The sequence below is a fragment of the Anomalospiza imberbis genome, chromosome 1 (assembly GCF_031753505.1).
Source record: "Anomalospiza imberbis isolate Cuckoo-Finch-1a 21T00152 chromosome 1, ASM3175350v1, whole genome shotgun sequence".
Lineage (NCBI taxonomy): Eukaryota > Metazoa > Chordata > Aves > Passeriformes > Viduidae > Anomalospiza > Anomalospiza imberbis.
This window is the reverse complement of record NC_089681.1, coordinates 8,203,290-8,218,677: the sequence shown is the minus strand read 5'-3', so window position 1 is coordinate 8,218,677 and position 15,388 is coordinate 8,203,290. Positions and strand designations below refer to the sequence as shown.

At 42.0% G+C, this 15,388-nt stretch overlaps 1 protein-coding gene across 2 annotated transcripts in view; it reads right to left on the bottom strand.

The window, feature by feature from the left end:
- Positions 1 to 8,653: 8,653 nt before the first annotated feature.
- NDRG1 (N-myc downstream regulated 1) overlaps positions 8,654 to 15,388 on the bottom strand; it is a 39,407-nt gene continuing 32,672 nt past the window's right edge. For both annotated transcript variants that reach the window (XM_068180615.1, XM_068180604.1), the window contains exons 12-16: positions 15,029 to 15,080; positions 14,210 to 14,257; positions 12,642 to 12,677; positions 11,268 to 11,319; positions 8,654 to 10,503 (exon numbers count right to left, since the gene is read on the bottom strand). In XM_068180615.1, coding sequence (XP_068036716.1) covers positions 10,238 to 10,503; positions 11,268 to 11,319; positions 12,642 to 12,677; positions 14,210 to 14,257; positions 15,029 to 15,080 — 454 coding nt within the window. In that variant the 3' untranslated portion in view covers positions 8,654 to 10,237. The remainder of the gene's footprint in view (positions 10,504 to 11,267; positions 11,320 to 12,641; positions 12,678 to 14,209; positions 14,258 to 15,028; positions 15,081 to 15,388) is intronic.

Here is a 15,388-nt window from a genome sequence, read left to right as displayed (position 1 = left end):
TACATTGCCAATGTGCAATTTGGTTTTTTTCCCAAGTTAGGATGTTGATGCCTTGAAAGGCTACCTAGAACAGAGGCTAGACGGTGTTAAAGGAATAAACTATTCATTTAAAGGTATTTATTTAAAGGTCTTTATTAAAAAGGCCTTCAAAGAATACACCCTGGGCAGTACAAAAGTCCAGCCAAGGCTACACCCAAGATGGACAACTGGACATGAGTTTTCACACTTTTATAAGTTTTGGTCCGTTTTCATATTGGGTTAATTGTCCAATTACAGCTTCAGGTTATGAAGTCCCACCCTCCCAGTTTGCTCTCCTCAATTCCCAGTTGTTTGAACTTTTTGTGCCTGAAGCTGCAATGGTGTCCTTGGTTCTCAGGCTGGAAAATAATTGTTTTGCCTAATGAAACTGTGAGGAGAACTTGCTAAGACTTTATATGAAGTTCAGAGTTCTACACTAATTCAGTACAGAATCTGGAAAATATGAAAGCTAAAACTTAAGGCATCAATGTTAAATATCTTTGTTTTGTCACACTGTTTTCGAAGAGGCCTTGAACAAACAAGATTTTTAACTCTAATAGATCTTCATCCATTAACAGAAGCCAGAAATTCCTTTATGAACTGATGCTGGGGCTTAAATGACAGTTCTGTCATTTACTAAGCCAGCAGTTTAATTGCCCATAGAAAAGGACAGTACACTAGTATGACAGCAAAAGTATGGCTGTCATTAGCTTAGACATGAGATTCAGACATCCTTACTGTCATTTCTTGAATGTTATTGTCTAAGCTGGAAAACTGACATACATGTTTTATATTCAACATTAGACACCAGGATTTGATGGTTTTGCAGCTAAAGTCTAACATCTGTCACACTGAAATCAGTCCTAGAATCACCCCTCTGTTATTCTCAGTCAGATTCTACTGCATGGTGAGTTTAATGGGAAAAGCCTAGAACCAACACCAACAAAAAAAAAAAAAAAAAAAAAAAACCAAAAAAAAAAAAAAAAACCACAAAAAAAAACCTGTCATTACCTTTCCAGGTAAGAAATTTATCATCACTGAAGGATGTTAGAGCCAGTTTTTCTCCAATAAATTTTTAGTACAGCAGCCATGCCCCATGGCATGTTTGCTGTTGCTTCACTTGGGAGAGCAGAATTGTGTTTCTGCATGAACAAGAGAACTGTAGTACCCACTTCAAAAATCCCTGGTGGCACAGTAGAACTGCTGAGTGACACATGATCTGGAAATCTGACCAGTACAGGGCTGAACTTGAGATGGTGCCGTTATTTTGCTTTACCTTCAGCAGGCAAATTGTCTGTCTTCATCTTGATAACCCAGCAGAAGCTTGATTAGTTTCTGGTACACATAAATTTTTCTGGCTATGATTAATTAAAAGTTCTTGTGAGTGGCCTGAAAATAATACCATGCCTATATAAAAACATTTAGGAAAAATGCTGTATATCTTCAAAAGCTGTTAACAACAATAGCATCTTAATTTGTATATAAGGATTTGGCCCATATATTCTTTATAGACCTAGGTCATTCCTGAATTTAAAGCTTTATTACTTTTTTGAAACTTCCAAAAATCTCTAGTGGCAGAAAGGAAGGGTGATCCCTGCCCACATGTTCCAGTGCAGGTGCAAAGCCCCTCTTCCCTTTGTTTCTCTGGTGGTAAGGAACCCGAGGCCACCACATTTTGCAAGATTCAACCTCATGACTGCCTTGGCCTGGATGATGTGACAGCAGAATTCATACCTGACCTGTTTGCCTCCAGTCAAGGATGACCTCACCACTTGCAAGAATGAGAATTTTATATTGCAAACTCCATCCCTTTGTTAAAAAAAGTTCCATGTGAACATATGAAAAAGAGGCCATGGCCAAGAATTTGACAATGTATTCCAAAAGGGAAAATGGTGTGTATTAAGAAGTTATAGGGAAGACATACTAGAACCTCTTTTTCACTCAGGTCCCCTAAATATGACTTGGAACACTGTGTTCTAATTCTTGCCCATCTTAAAGTGCCATATAGATGCATGTGTGGATACACATGCATGTATATACACATATAAAAATAAATACATGTATACACATTTATATGTAGATGTATACACACCTACAAAATATTATGTGCAGTCATCAATATAAGTATTGTATATACTATTATATATAAAACCTTATGGAAACATGTCCATGAATATATATGTGTATATTTACATATATATATTCCTATGGTGCATAAAAAGCAGTGCATGTATGATGTGTGTTTATAAGTACAGTCAGTGTTTCTCTGTCTTACATGTACACATAAGAAAGCAAGAAAACAGGACCAGATAATGTGTGAAAAACCGTGTCCCTTAACTGGCTTGCTCCGCTTTGCAATTAGTTAATTCTGTAACCACAGCAATCAAATGCTGCAGTGGCTGTTACACAAGGCTTTCACTGAGAGATAAAAGAAGCTATTGAAAGCTAATGCATGACCAGCAGCTCCAGTGCGTGTCAGTTTTTAGTGAACTGAATGCCTGGAAACCACAGATCTTGCACAACGCACCCAAGATGTTTCTGTCTCCAGCCTGGTTTCCTAAGGAAACGGGGTGTATGCAGCCATACTGTTCATTTGTTTGTCTGTCAGGCAGTCCCTTTGTGGGAAATGTCAAACAAAGCAGGCAGAAGTGTAAAGATCTCAGAAGCATTGCAATTCCTGCAGTAAAACATGAATCAGAGCAGGGCAGGGAAGAGGCCGACCACATTGTCCCTGCCAAGCCCATGCACACCTAGCAGGCAGTCACTGCACCCAACATGTCTGCAGTGTGGCCCAACCACCCCAGCAGCAGCACAAAGGGGTTTTAAACAGATTTGCCAGCTGGAAACCAGTAGCCATGGAGGAGGTAGAGCTGAAAGAATCACAGATGGGCAATAGTGGTTATTACACTGCTGTAAAGGAGTTTTGTGGGGACATTGGACACAAATCTGTAGGAAACCATGCACTGTTAGCTCTACTACTGGTTGTCTGTCCAGTGGCTCTGAATGGGAAAAAGCATCCCTTGTAGCCAATTACCTTGATCTGCAGTGCATTTGACTTCCTTTGTTTCAATGGGTGTTTACAAGCAGATTAGACCTAGGACTAAGGCAACAGTCCAGTTTTAGATTCAGTTTGCTGGCTCCCTCTGCACCTCAGCAAATCATGTATCATTTACAAAAGTACTTTTGTGGTTACTGTTTTAATTAATTGAAGGTCTAGATCCCCAAAGGCTTTCATGCATCCAGCCCTTTGCTTCGCTTTTCCTTGGGATTTCAGAGCCAGAGCAAGGCCCTGCTGTTCATTGCCTCTGTTGAGAGTGAAAACTCCTCCAGCAGGAGCTGATGCTCATTGTACATTTGTGCAACGGGCCCAGGTCTCTGCTGGGACTTGAAAGCAATGCCACCATCCAAGGAAGAACAATTATAGCATTGAGGAGATACCAGGATCAGACCCTTCTGCTGCAATGGGCAAGTGAAAGGCTAAAAAAAGGATGAGAGTGACAATTTTGCAATCCACCTAAGCCAAGACCGTTTGACACACATTCAGTTCATGGCGATCATCCTCTTGGTCCTGTAGGCTGGGTCAAGGATGAAGGGTGGGATTTTGAAGGTCTGGTAATGCTGGTATGAAAGCAGGAACGAAGCTTATTAAAATGCCTTTCCACGGAGTGTTGGCTGGAATTTAAAACATCATTTTGGTGTACATGCAACTGGAAACAGGGTGTAGTACAGTTGCCATGTTTTAGATGTGTTCACTAGGGTTGTGCTGTGTATATGCAATATTCCAGGAAAACCACAACATTTAGAAAGACACAGTAAACTAAACTCTGGGATTTTTTTGTCCCAGCTTTCTTGAAGGAAATTTGAAACAGTTTACTAAACTGATAGAGACAGTGTTCTCACTATTTAGACACACATCTCCATACATTTACGTTCTCAAATTGTGATTTTCCAGTTTTAACATTTCTATAGACTTATTTTTGTAAGCTTCATACACTAAAATATATGAAAAATTAATGGGAAAACCAGATTGGTTTGGCAGTCTGAGTTACTCCAGCTATATAACACATTACTTGTTTGTAAAGCATCATGGTGAGGTTTTTTAAGATGGCACGTTGCTGCTGTGGTTTAAAGATATTAAATAAGTGGCAAATGGTTAATGAATCTGTGACTGACACCTCATTTAAAAGTTTAGACAAGCAAATGAAGGTGAAATATATCTATGACTGACATTTCCTTTTCCCATCTTCTTGCCTGGCCAATGTTCAAGTGGACATTTCCAATCTGACAAAGCTGTGAACTGGAGGACACATAAAAGTAAAGAGCCTGCACTGCAATATGGTAAAAAAAGATGGTCTGGGAGCATTTCCTTAATTTTGAATATTTTGGCAGATTGGAAAACCCAGTTGTTTTCAAACTTACATTTCTTTGCTGGTTGTTTCTGGCTCAACATTTGGGTTTTTTTTCTGCAACATTCTTATTGGATTTGGGACAGAGGTCTAGAGTATTTGAGCAAAGTGGAGTGTATTACTCAACCTGCCTAAGCATGTCTTCATTACTGGCTCTCTTGAGAAGTTGCAGGAGTAACCTGTTTGCAAAAGCCATACACACTGAAATTGTTCAAACAAGGTTATTAAAGACATGGGGAAAAGCATTTAAATTAATTACAAAACTCTGGTTTGTATCCCTTCATTTACATACCTCCAGAGCTAACCCCAGTAAGGATTCTACCTTTTAATTCTAGAAAAAAATACCTGTAGTGTTTTCCCACAAATCAAGCTTGCCTTCTAGCCTGAAGAATGTTACTTGCCTTCATAGGAACTTAAACACTTTGAGTGGCCTCCTGTCCTGGATTGAGATGGGCTGGTTGGGCTTGCTTACGGTGAGAAAGCACCTTCTCCTCATTCTCCGCAGGCTTCTCCTCCAGTGTGCCTCTTTTTTTTTTTTTTTTTTTTAATCTTTTCCTCTTTTTAAATTATTTTTCTCTCTTTGTTTTTTTTTTTTGTTTGTTTTTTTTTTTTTTTTTTTTGGTGGTTTTTTTTTCCCAGGAAGGGCAGTCCTCTATATTTTTAAGCATTTTCCAGCCAACTGTGCCTCTGGCAATAGCTTTCAGCAAAGGTACCGTATTTCCCTGCTGTCTCTACAGGCACCAGAAGTCCCATCTGGCCTCTGCAACCTCTGCTCACCCATGTGGCAGCTCCCCAGCACAGGATCTTGCATGAAGGACTTCCTGGCTGCTTTCACTAGTCTGGGAATACCATCATCTCCTCAGTACTTTGCACCTTCCAAATGAAGTGCTGATCCTTTGAGAGGCTCTGCTTCTGTAGAATCTCCTCTGCCCCAAACACACATGAGCAGCAGAGAGGGAAATTACCACAGGATCAGAGCAATGTTTAACATTGGCAGCTGAGGATAAAGAACTAAGATTTTTTTTATTTGGTCATATTATCATTAAAAATAAATGAAAACATGTTGTAGTAATTCAGTAAATGACAATTTCCTAGCTGGAGAGGTCTGTGTGAGGTCCAGCAGGCCGGTGGGACAGTGTGCATCTCACTGCCGTGTGTGGGGCTGGGTGGCACCTTTGCATGGGGTGGGCTTGCCAAAGCCTACAGGCAGACTGGCCATTCCCTGGACCAGTGCCAGGTCCAACGGGAGGGGCAGATCCACAGCTCAGCAGCCCCATCTTCCCTGCCCATCGTGCTGCTGAGCCTCGTGGGGACTTGTGCACACACAGAGAACATACACACACAGAGCCAGGGCATGAGAAGCTCAGGCTGGTGGCATCTCCTGCTCTTTTCCAAGTGCCCTGGCTCGTTCAGGCTTTGCCTGGAGCTGCCCCAGCCCTTCTCCAGTACTGCTGCCCAGCAAACAACCCAGCCCTCCCCCAACCCCCTCCACGCACTGCCCTTGACCTGAATACCATAATCCACTCCAGCCACAAGCAATTGCAGAGAGTGGCAGCTCACCCAAAGACACTTTTTGCAGCTCTACTGCAGGTCACAGCTCGCTATGGTGCAGCTGCTTGTGGAGGAAAACAGCCTGCCATCCCTTCCCAACCCTTGGGCTCTTCTGGACATGCCCAGTGATGTCTGCATCCAGTGTTTGACGCACATCCCACCAGTGCCAAAGTATATAAGGGTCTATGGGATGTGGGGCTGCCTCTTTAATGCCATCAAAACAATGACTCTCCTCCAGCCCATAGGAGTGCTGGGTAAGCGGATGATCCCCACGTTGAGTTGCAGAGAACAGACATTGAACTGTCTGGCAGTTGCAATCAGAAGCCTTTTTTTTCCCTTTTTCTTCCCCCCTAACACTGGTCAGCAGCTGTGTTGTTTATAAAATGAATGGAACCCTTAATGAAGCAATGGATAGCAACAGTGAGAGGCTGTGTCTCTCTGCTACAAAGGGCTGAGGGGGAAGGGTTGAGCTCTTAAAATACCCTGACATCCTTTCTGTCACTTATTTAAACACTAGGCATAGCAGTGATCAGCTACCATCATAAAGTCTATATTTGGCTCAGTGGAAATGCTAAATCCACACATCAAAACAGCTGTTCATGTACACAGACAGGGAGAGGCTTTCTGTGCCTGTGAAAGTAAACCAGTGCAAAATAGTGCAAAGTAAAAAAGAAGCATACAGCATGTAGGAAGGGGGAGGGCCAAGCTCCAAGTGTTGCATTGGTGGATGCAACAGACCCCATTACAGGCACATTGAGGATTGCAGCAGATACTCTGCCCAAGATGCAAAAGCAGACAGAGAGAGGATTCCAGCACTGGAGAGATAAAATAAGCAGCTTTGCTATAAACAGTTTTCACCCCAGCTCAGTCCATCACTCACAACACATGACATTAATCATAAACCTCAAAAACACATCTAGGTTAAAGTTTCCAGCTGTTCAGTCAGTAGAGACTTTTAAAGAGGAAAGCAGCAGCATCCTTCAGCACAAAAGTCCTGCTGCCACGACATGGTATTGGCACATCCTCTCCCACTCCCCCTCTGCAAGGACAGGGAGGGGGAAGGATAGCAGGAAGTTTAGCCAGATTTTTATACAGCAGATGTCAAGGTCTAGGCAGAGGTGGAAATAACTTTGATTTCAGCAATGCCATCATTTCTATTAGTGGTTTTGAAGAGTACCACTGCAGCAAAGATTTGGCATTGAGATACACTGATGCAATCAGGAAGCCTCGTGGTCCCTGGGAGCCCATCCTGCTTTCTTTCTTTATAGCCCCAAAGGCACTATAAGGGGAGAACTGGTTATTTTCTGGAAACCTCCTGTTACCCAATCAGAATTTTCTCTGTGCCACATTAGCTCCTTGCTCCCTAGTGGCCATTCACACTTGGAAAAAAGTGAGACCCCAGCTCCTGTCTTCCAGGTTAATGACTCTACAATATTCAGGCTAACACAGAAGTCAGCTTTTGCAGCTCTGGGAAGAGTTTTTATAAAAATTTCTAATAAATCTGCAAGCCACTTGCATCTCTTCAGTTACAACACAAGCTAAAACTGCCAGGAGACCAGTATTGCCGGGAAAGAGGAGTCATAACTCTTTGTAAAAGGTAAGACACTACTCCTCTGTGCTGCCCTCCAGCTTTTATGCACAGGAACACAGTGTTCTCTGCCAAATGAACACTTCTGATTGCAAAGCTGACTGTAGATCACTATTTGTAGTGATCTAGCAACTCCTTGCAGCTCAGAAGTGCTCGCAGATCCCTTTGTGCTGCAATAAAGCTTGGATGCATTCCTCCCCATTAAACCAAAATAAACTGCCCAGGCTTGACAGGCACACCATGGTGTCCTTGTGGAAGGAATGATTAGCCATTCCCAGAAAAGCTCAGCAAAGAATCTAACTTTGCCCTTCTTTTGTAAGATGAGCTGGCACAGGTTGCTCCTGTTTTCACAGGCACTGGCTGTCAAGCCCTTTGCTGGTATCAATCCAGTCCTGACTGCTGAATCATCACATCCAGTAGAGCCTTGGCTCAGACGTGACAAATATTTGCTTTTGCATCTTTCTATCACAGGATTTTTTTAAGATACAGGAGGAATGAGCAGCCCAAAATAGTCCCAGCAAAGTCATGAAAGCACCTCTCCCTGAAAACTCCAGTTAAGTAAGTCACTAGGTTAATCTTTACTTTTCCTGAAGTTACATTCTTGTAAGAGCTCCAAAAAGAACCACCTTTAGAAAATCCAAGTGGCTTCAGCAATTGCAGTTAGGAGGTCTGAATAACTCCAGATATTCATGGAGAACTCATCACATCAATGGATTTAGAGATCAGAAAGGATGCAATGAGTGTGGCACCAACTCCAGTGAAGTCAGACCCCAGATCTGTGCACTAGACAGTACTTTAGTCAGGGAGACAGAAAAAAGTTCAAACAGCAAATAGTACTCTGTATCATGGCTCAATATTTTTCTGTATTTCTATATCCTTTAGTGCTAAAATAGTCAGTCACAATGCTGATGAAGTGTGTGGTGTTTTCCTAGAATATTAGGCTGGAGGAGGGACAGCTCTGAGCACAAAAGCAGGGAATGACAGATCTGAGTAAAATCAGAAAGACTTCCTTGATACAAAGGGATGACAAGAATATATTTGGACTGAAAAAGATTATTGTACTCCTGGTAAAATATGAAGACACCAGACATTGCAAAGTTACAAATTTATTTGTTTTGAAATAAATACAAATACTTCATTAAGAAACTTTTCTTGATAGACTTTACACAATAGCTTTATTCTTTCTGGAAATTGTCTGTTCTTCCCACAAAATGTTATGGATATTCTACACAAGAGCTGAAGTTAGTCAATATAAAGTAACCTAGATGGTGTTCTTCTGAACAAGCAATCCCAAAGTATTAACATTTGCTATGTAACTGCTCAGCATTTGAGCTTTTTGTCTGTGTGAGGACTGCAATTCAGCAGGTATGCACTGGAGCTGTGGAAATCCTGTCCCACTAGCTATGGAAGGACAAACTTATGAACACCCAACTGTGACATTCTGAGTGGCAGAAAGGTATCAAGCCACTAGCTTCAAAGAAAGCAACTCAAGGACGCTATGCAAAGATGCAGAACCAGCAGGTCATGACATTTACAAAGTCATTAGACACTGTATTCCAGAGATACAGTGTTGCTGCTCCACCACTTCATGGAATACACTTTTCAGCACCAGTGAAATATCATCAGTTTCAAATCTAGTAATTAGTGGCAGTTGAATGTACAGTATTTAATTACATGTCCATCCCACAGTTATTAATCTCTCCTGACAAAGAACAGCTGGATCTGTCTTTGCTTACAGAATTCCAAATTTATGACAATTGTGCTGGACACAAAAAACTTGAGCTGCAAAGATAAGAAGCTTTCTGAAGGAAATATCAAGCTGTTTCCAGTTAGCTGGCATGTACAGCTACCCTACTTGTTACAACTACACCAGCTTCTGCAATTTGGTAACCCCTTCGGCCCAAGTTCCCAAACAGGAAATCCTACCTTGCTTACCAAATTTAAATCCTGTCCTCATTTGGCTAAGCAGGTTTTAGGGTCTAGGAGGGGGGAAGGAAAGGAAGACTGGAACTAAATCTCAAAAAAGTGAAATGAAAAACCTTAAAGATTTAGTTCATCTCAAAGTCACATTAAAATTGACTATTTTGGTAGTATATTATTGTACATAGGAAAACAGGCTTGAATACTAATGAATTAGAAGGCCTATAAATGCACGATACGTTAACTTTTCTATAATTTGAAGTCAAGCTATATACAATGAATTCAACTCCAGCTTCAACATGAGGCCATAACACATTTGTTTCATTTTCTTTTCTTAAAGTCATCCTTAACAGTTATTTTTTTTCTCCCCCGCTTTGAAACTCATCTCAAATTGTGCCAGTTTACTTCAAGAGAATAAGAGATAAAGGGGCCTGTAACAGCTTTGATTTTAAAGGAGGGTATTGAGCAATTCTGGTTTGACTCTGAAGTGTTTACAACCACATCAGCTTTTGGCAAGTATCCTTTAGAATTTGGCATCCACTGAAGGAGGGCACAATAGCAGCAGCTGTCTGAGATACAAGAATGACGACTGAGCAAATGAGATGCTTCTTTTCTTTGGTCCCTCTCAGACCCTGGTGAACAGAGTTCATCCTACAGAATAGCTAGAGATTAATACCAGTTATGTTTTTGTGATACACAGGGGGCATCCATTACTTTTTCACACTGTGACCAGTTTTAAACCTCCCACAGCCATCTAACAGGACACTTCCATGGACTTGGGGCTTGATTGTTCAGCATTACTTGCCGAGTTGGGCGTCAGCTCAATCCGTGTGTCTGTGTGGGAGCGGTTCCTGGAGCCATCCCCGGTGTGGGAGCGGCTCCTTGTTCCCTCCCCAGTGTGGGAGCGGCTCCTCGTTCCCTCCCCAGTGTGGGAGCGGCTCCTCTGTCCTTCCAAAGAGGTTACGCTGGAGCCAGAAGCAGTGCGGGACCTCATCAGCCTGGTCATGCTAGCAGAGGGCACTGGAAGAAGAGTCTTTCATTAATGCCTCGCTGCATGGACATGGAAGGAAGCCCTTGCCTTCCCCTCAGCCTTAACCATCCTTGCAGGAGCCTTCATGGTTGAATAGACACCCTGAAAAGTTTCAGGGTACCTTTACATGCAGAAGTATCTCCCCTGCTCCAGGCATGTAGTTAAGGAGACCAAATTACTACTGTGGAATTAGTGGCCAGGGCTGAGGGATTCAAGAAACTTTAGGGCACATTGCTGTGGCTGCAAGAATCCAGAGGGAAACTGAAGAGACTCATCAGCCCTCCCATTACTTTTAAATACCCAACCTTTGCTGGCAGCCCAGGCTCATAGTGCATCCTCACAGCAGCTGTCAGAAGCAAATACATGATAAACAAACAGCTACAACTCAAAGAAGTTTAAATAAGGTTTTAAACCTCATTTAAAACCAATGAGGTTTTAAATGTTGTGTGCAGTAGATGAACCATATCCTTTGATGCCACGAGGGGACACTCTTACAAATAGCCAACCTTAAAAACACTGAGATCAAGTAGAAGAGGTATTTGTGGGTATAAGCTATTTACAAAGCTCTCTACTATTTAATAACATCACTTGGTCTGAAAACCCTTTGCCCAGATACAGCATGTGTTTTTTCCCCTTGCAAATGCATATCCAAAAGGGAAAAAGTGACACATCTGGGATCAGAGACTCTCTGGGTGTTTAGATGCCCAATTAACTTTGGTAGCAAGATCAGTCATTCAATAAAACAAATACTTACTGTATCCCATTCCCTGAACAAAGTATTTGAAAGCTTCAGCAAGCTTGGCAGGCTGCAAAAGAGAGACAGAGTTATCGTAGGCAGTGCTCAGTAGATTATATTACAATGTTACAGATTCCACAGATGCCCAATTTAACAGGGACATATTAAATATTCTCTGGGTTCTACTGACTGCATGAAAACTTCATTTATTAGAAAATTACATCATTTCCCTCCCTAGTTGTACCCCCATTATATTACAAAATGGATACATGCATTTGAGATCCAGGGAACACAAGTCTAAACCTGGCTCAAAACTTGACTTGAGGAGTTTCTGAGGCAGCTGAACCAAAGCAAAACAACTGGCCCCACAAAATGTACAAGGCAGTTCATACAAGACCAGTAATTGAGTAATTCCTAATCTGTAGAGAACAAATTCAGCTATTCAGAGTTGACAGTAATGTGTATAGGGCAAGAAAGCTCACCAGGAATATACCAGCAAAACCGCCTACAACCAACATTCTTGCAATGAGGCACTCCCTGTTTTTCTCCTCTGCTAACAGTGGCCACATAAGCTTTACAGTCTCAATTATTTCACATGAAAATATTTTTTGCGTAACTCTCTCAACCACTGCAAAGAATGGACTCTCCATAACAGAAGCAATGAACATACTACCATGTGGCTTTAAAAAAACTTTTTCCCAATTCCTACTGTTGGAGCACACATTGCCTGTATAGGGACTTCAGCTGCAGGCAATTCCAAATTTAGCTTTTCTTGAAGTTCACAAACACCACTTTATATTGCTTAGGGATCTGTTTAAATGTTAGATCACATTCCAGAGCCGATTTACAAATCAGCTCTTTTAGTGAGGCAACACAAGGGCACAGGTAAATTTTAACTTTGCCAGTCTGGCTTTATTAGCAGCTTGCAACTTATGCCTAAATGTGTTTTAGAAACTCCAGTTCATCCACAGTCAAGCTGAGCCAGTGTATGCAATAACCTAGCATTGTTATTTCCTGTCTCCCACTTTCCTGATGTATACTATAAATAGTCCAAATAAGAATGTTGTTAAAATGTCAGTGGCTCAAGCCTTAATCTACGTTATCTTAGTAAATAGGCATAAAATAATACCTCTGCATTCCCACCTCAGTTCTTTACTTGGTTAAGACTATCAGTGAAAATAATATCCCCTCCCAATCTCAATTTTGTGCTTCATTGCTCTTTAAAGAAAAAGAAAGCTCAGATGACCAACTGACATCATTATTAATGAAATCATAACCATCCTTTTGGCTGACATTTGGGAACAGCAAGTACCCTACAGGAAAACACCCATTTGTTGCAGTCTGACACGCTGCAGAACATGATTAGTAGGATTTCTGCCAGCCAAATCCTACCTGGGAAACTTGGGGGAGCCCACCACAGTCAGCCATCTGAAATGGGATGAGAACAGCCAGTTAGTGTAATGCCAGAAGAACTCACTTATGCTCAGGATATATTGAAATGACCTTTTTAGCTATCTGGCAAAAAAAAACCACTTCCTTTTGTTGTGTGAGTAACATACACGTGGCTGAAGACATCAAAGTAAGCTGTTAAATGTTTATGAAAGATACAACTGCACCCCAGAAAACCACAAAAGCTCTTGGTGCTCAGGGAAAGCATCAGCTGGAGCTACAAATGCTTTTTGCTGGGCAGCGATTACCAGTTTCTTAGAAACCAGCCTATTAGTCCCGGTTGCAAGTTCAGCTCTGAATTACAATAACATGACTCTGTATTGACCTGGATGACAAACAGGGTAGAGAAAACAAACACCTAAAGCTCAGAGGTGAGAGGGGAAAAACGATTTGCTGAGATTGCTGATGGCAAGCATCAGCCTGACTTGCCAAGGGAAGCAGGGAAAGCCAAATGAGAAAAGCTATCTTGAGTGCATGAAATATTTTTGGAGCATTTCATTTTTCCTGCCACTCCACCCCTCAAAGTCAACCCAACAAAAACAGTCCTGTTCCAAAGAACACTACAAGCTGAAAACAGTAGAGCTGTAAATTACAGGAAACCCCAAATCCTATCTAGGATTAGTTAGCAGAAAAACAGGCCTGCAGCAGGATCTGGCAACAGCCATATCCCTGGACTGAGCAAAGGCTGGCCACTGATACAAGGTCTGAGACAGTGCCAACATTTCTTGGGGTGTCTGCCACACCCACATTATAGGACAGCAGTATAACTCCTCAATGTTAGGATGAAAAAAAAAGTTTTTATTTATTATAATTTTCACTGACTAGTTCAATAAAGAGAGATGCAGTAGAAGCTCTTGGCAAAGCATGACCAAACTTGTCTCACTGTTTGCATGCTATTACTTCATCATTACTTCATTACAAGCTGAAGACTGCACTCATACTCTGAATGCCAAATATCAGCCAAAGCCTTTGCATGATGTTCTGCTGTTTTTAAGTGCATTTTATCAATTTTTCTGAAAATTAGCAGTAAAATGTCCTAGACTGTACCCTCATAAAAGGCAGGTTGACCAAACTGTGGCTGATAGATTAGCTGTTGATTCACCTGACACTACTGCTGAGAAGCAAGCACAGGAACAGAATGAACTGCTTTGCACTCCTACTCTGCTCACAGCTTTTCAAACCTTTCAAAATATCTCAAGATCAGCTTTTCCAGCTCTAGTCAAATTCATTATGGGTATGTGAAATACTGAGCATTTAAACTCTCATCCCTACTACTCTAAAATGGAGGAGCTGAGAAATTCCTTGCTGTTAATGCTGACAAGAAACCCCTAGTCTTGTTTATCCCACTAAAATACTCTCACCCTGAAGGATCTGTCTTTTTAAATCAGAATTGGATTCTCACTGTATTATCAGTATTGCAACACATCACTCTAGTTCTGCTTTTTTAGCTAATCCAATTGGTTTTATGTGAGAGGAACGTTTATTTTGAAAAGCACAGTTTTTGATATTACCTTCAGAAGTGTGGTCCTTGTTGGGTCCAGCTTTGAGTTGCATTCAACCTGTAGAAAAGAATAGCAGCATAAGGCATTGCACACAAGATTTTAAGTATGAACTCTTGTATGAAAACAGATCCAACACCTTGTTTCCTAGCTGAATTCAGATTAAATGGAGTGTCTTAGGATTCTGTGTGAAGACTCTATGTATACATATACACATCTTTAAATCCAAGTAAGTCAGCTCACATTTTTAACTGCATTTTTTCCATGTACAAACCCATACTTGCGAACTGGAGACTTTTTTTTCCCCCATCTGTTTCTGGGACTTCAATGGCAACAAGTGTTGTTTATCTTGTGATTGGGGTCATCTGGTAGCCTCCCAAGTGGTGAGTAGCCATGTGGCCACAGGCCAGCAGACTGGGCATGCCCATTAAGCCACAACATTTGAAGTCATCCAGTCATCTGGGGAGAGTTATAATGGTCAGAAAGAAGCTCTTCACTTCCAGAGTGACCCAGGGCACAGCTCCAGCACCACACAGCAAGTTAAAATACCAGCAGCAGATTCCTCTCTAAAGGAAAATATTTGCGGTTCACTGGAACTGCTGTGGTGATTGTTCCTAACGTGGTAGCTATTAAATAATAGTGCACAGGCAGAAGGGACAAACAGCATGGAATTGATGGCAGCTCCCCTGTGGTCTGCAAGAGGAGAGCCACTGGGCTGGACTGATAGCCAGCAGGGCTGCTGTGTGGCAGGGGCTCTGCTGGCCTCTTGCAGCCCCCTTGGCTCGCCCACCCATCCTCAGCAGGATGGCAAAGATGGCTCGAGGTACCCACCACGGCATCCACCGCTGGGGAGCTGTCACCGACCACCAGGAGGACAGGACACCTGCAAAGAAGAACACACAAGTGGTGTTATCTCTGCCACCCAGGCCAGACTTGCCCTGAGCTGCATTCTGTGTCTCTGGAAGGGTGAGACAGTTAAGCAGGTGGAAATGATGTGGTTTGAAGTCCAGAAACCTTAAAGATACTTCAAATTCTGCATTATCTGCAGATCTAGAGACATGCTGTGATTCCTTGCCTGAGAACCTGTTCCTTTCCCCAGCTAGCAGCAAATCAGCCCTTGCCAGGGCTCTTATTCCTTCCTTGCTTTATAAGAAATTAATGTGGGTATCAGCATCAAAGTCTCATGCCTAC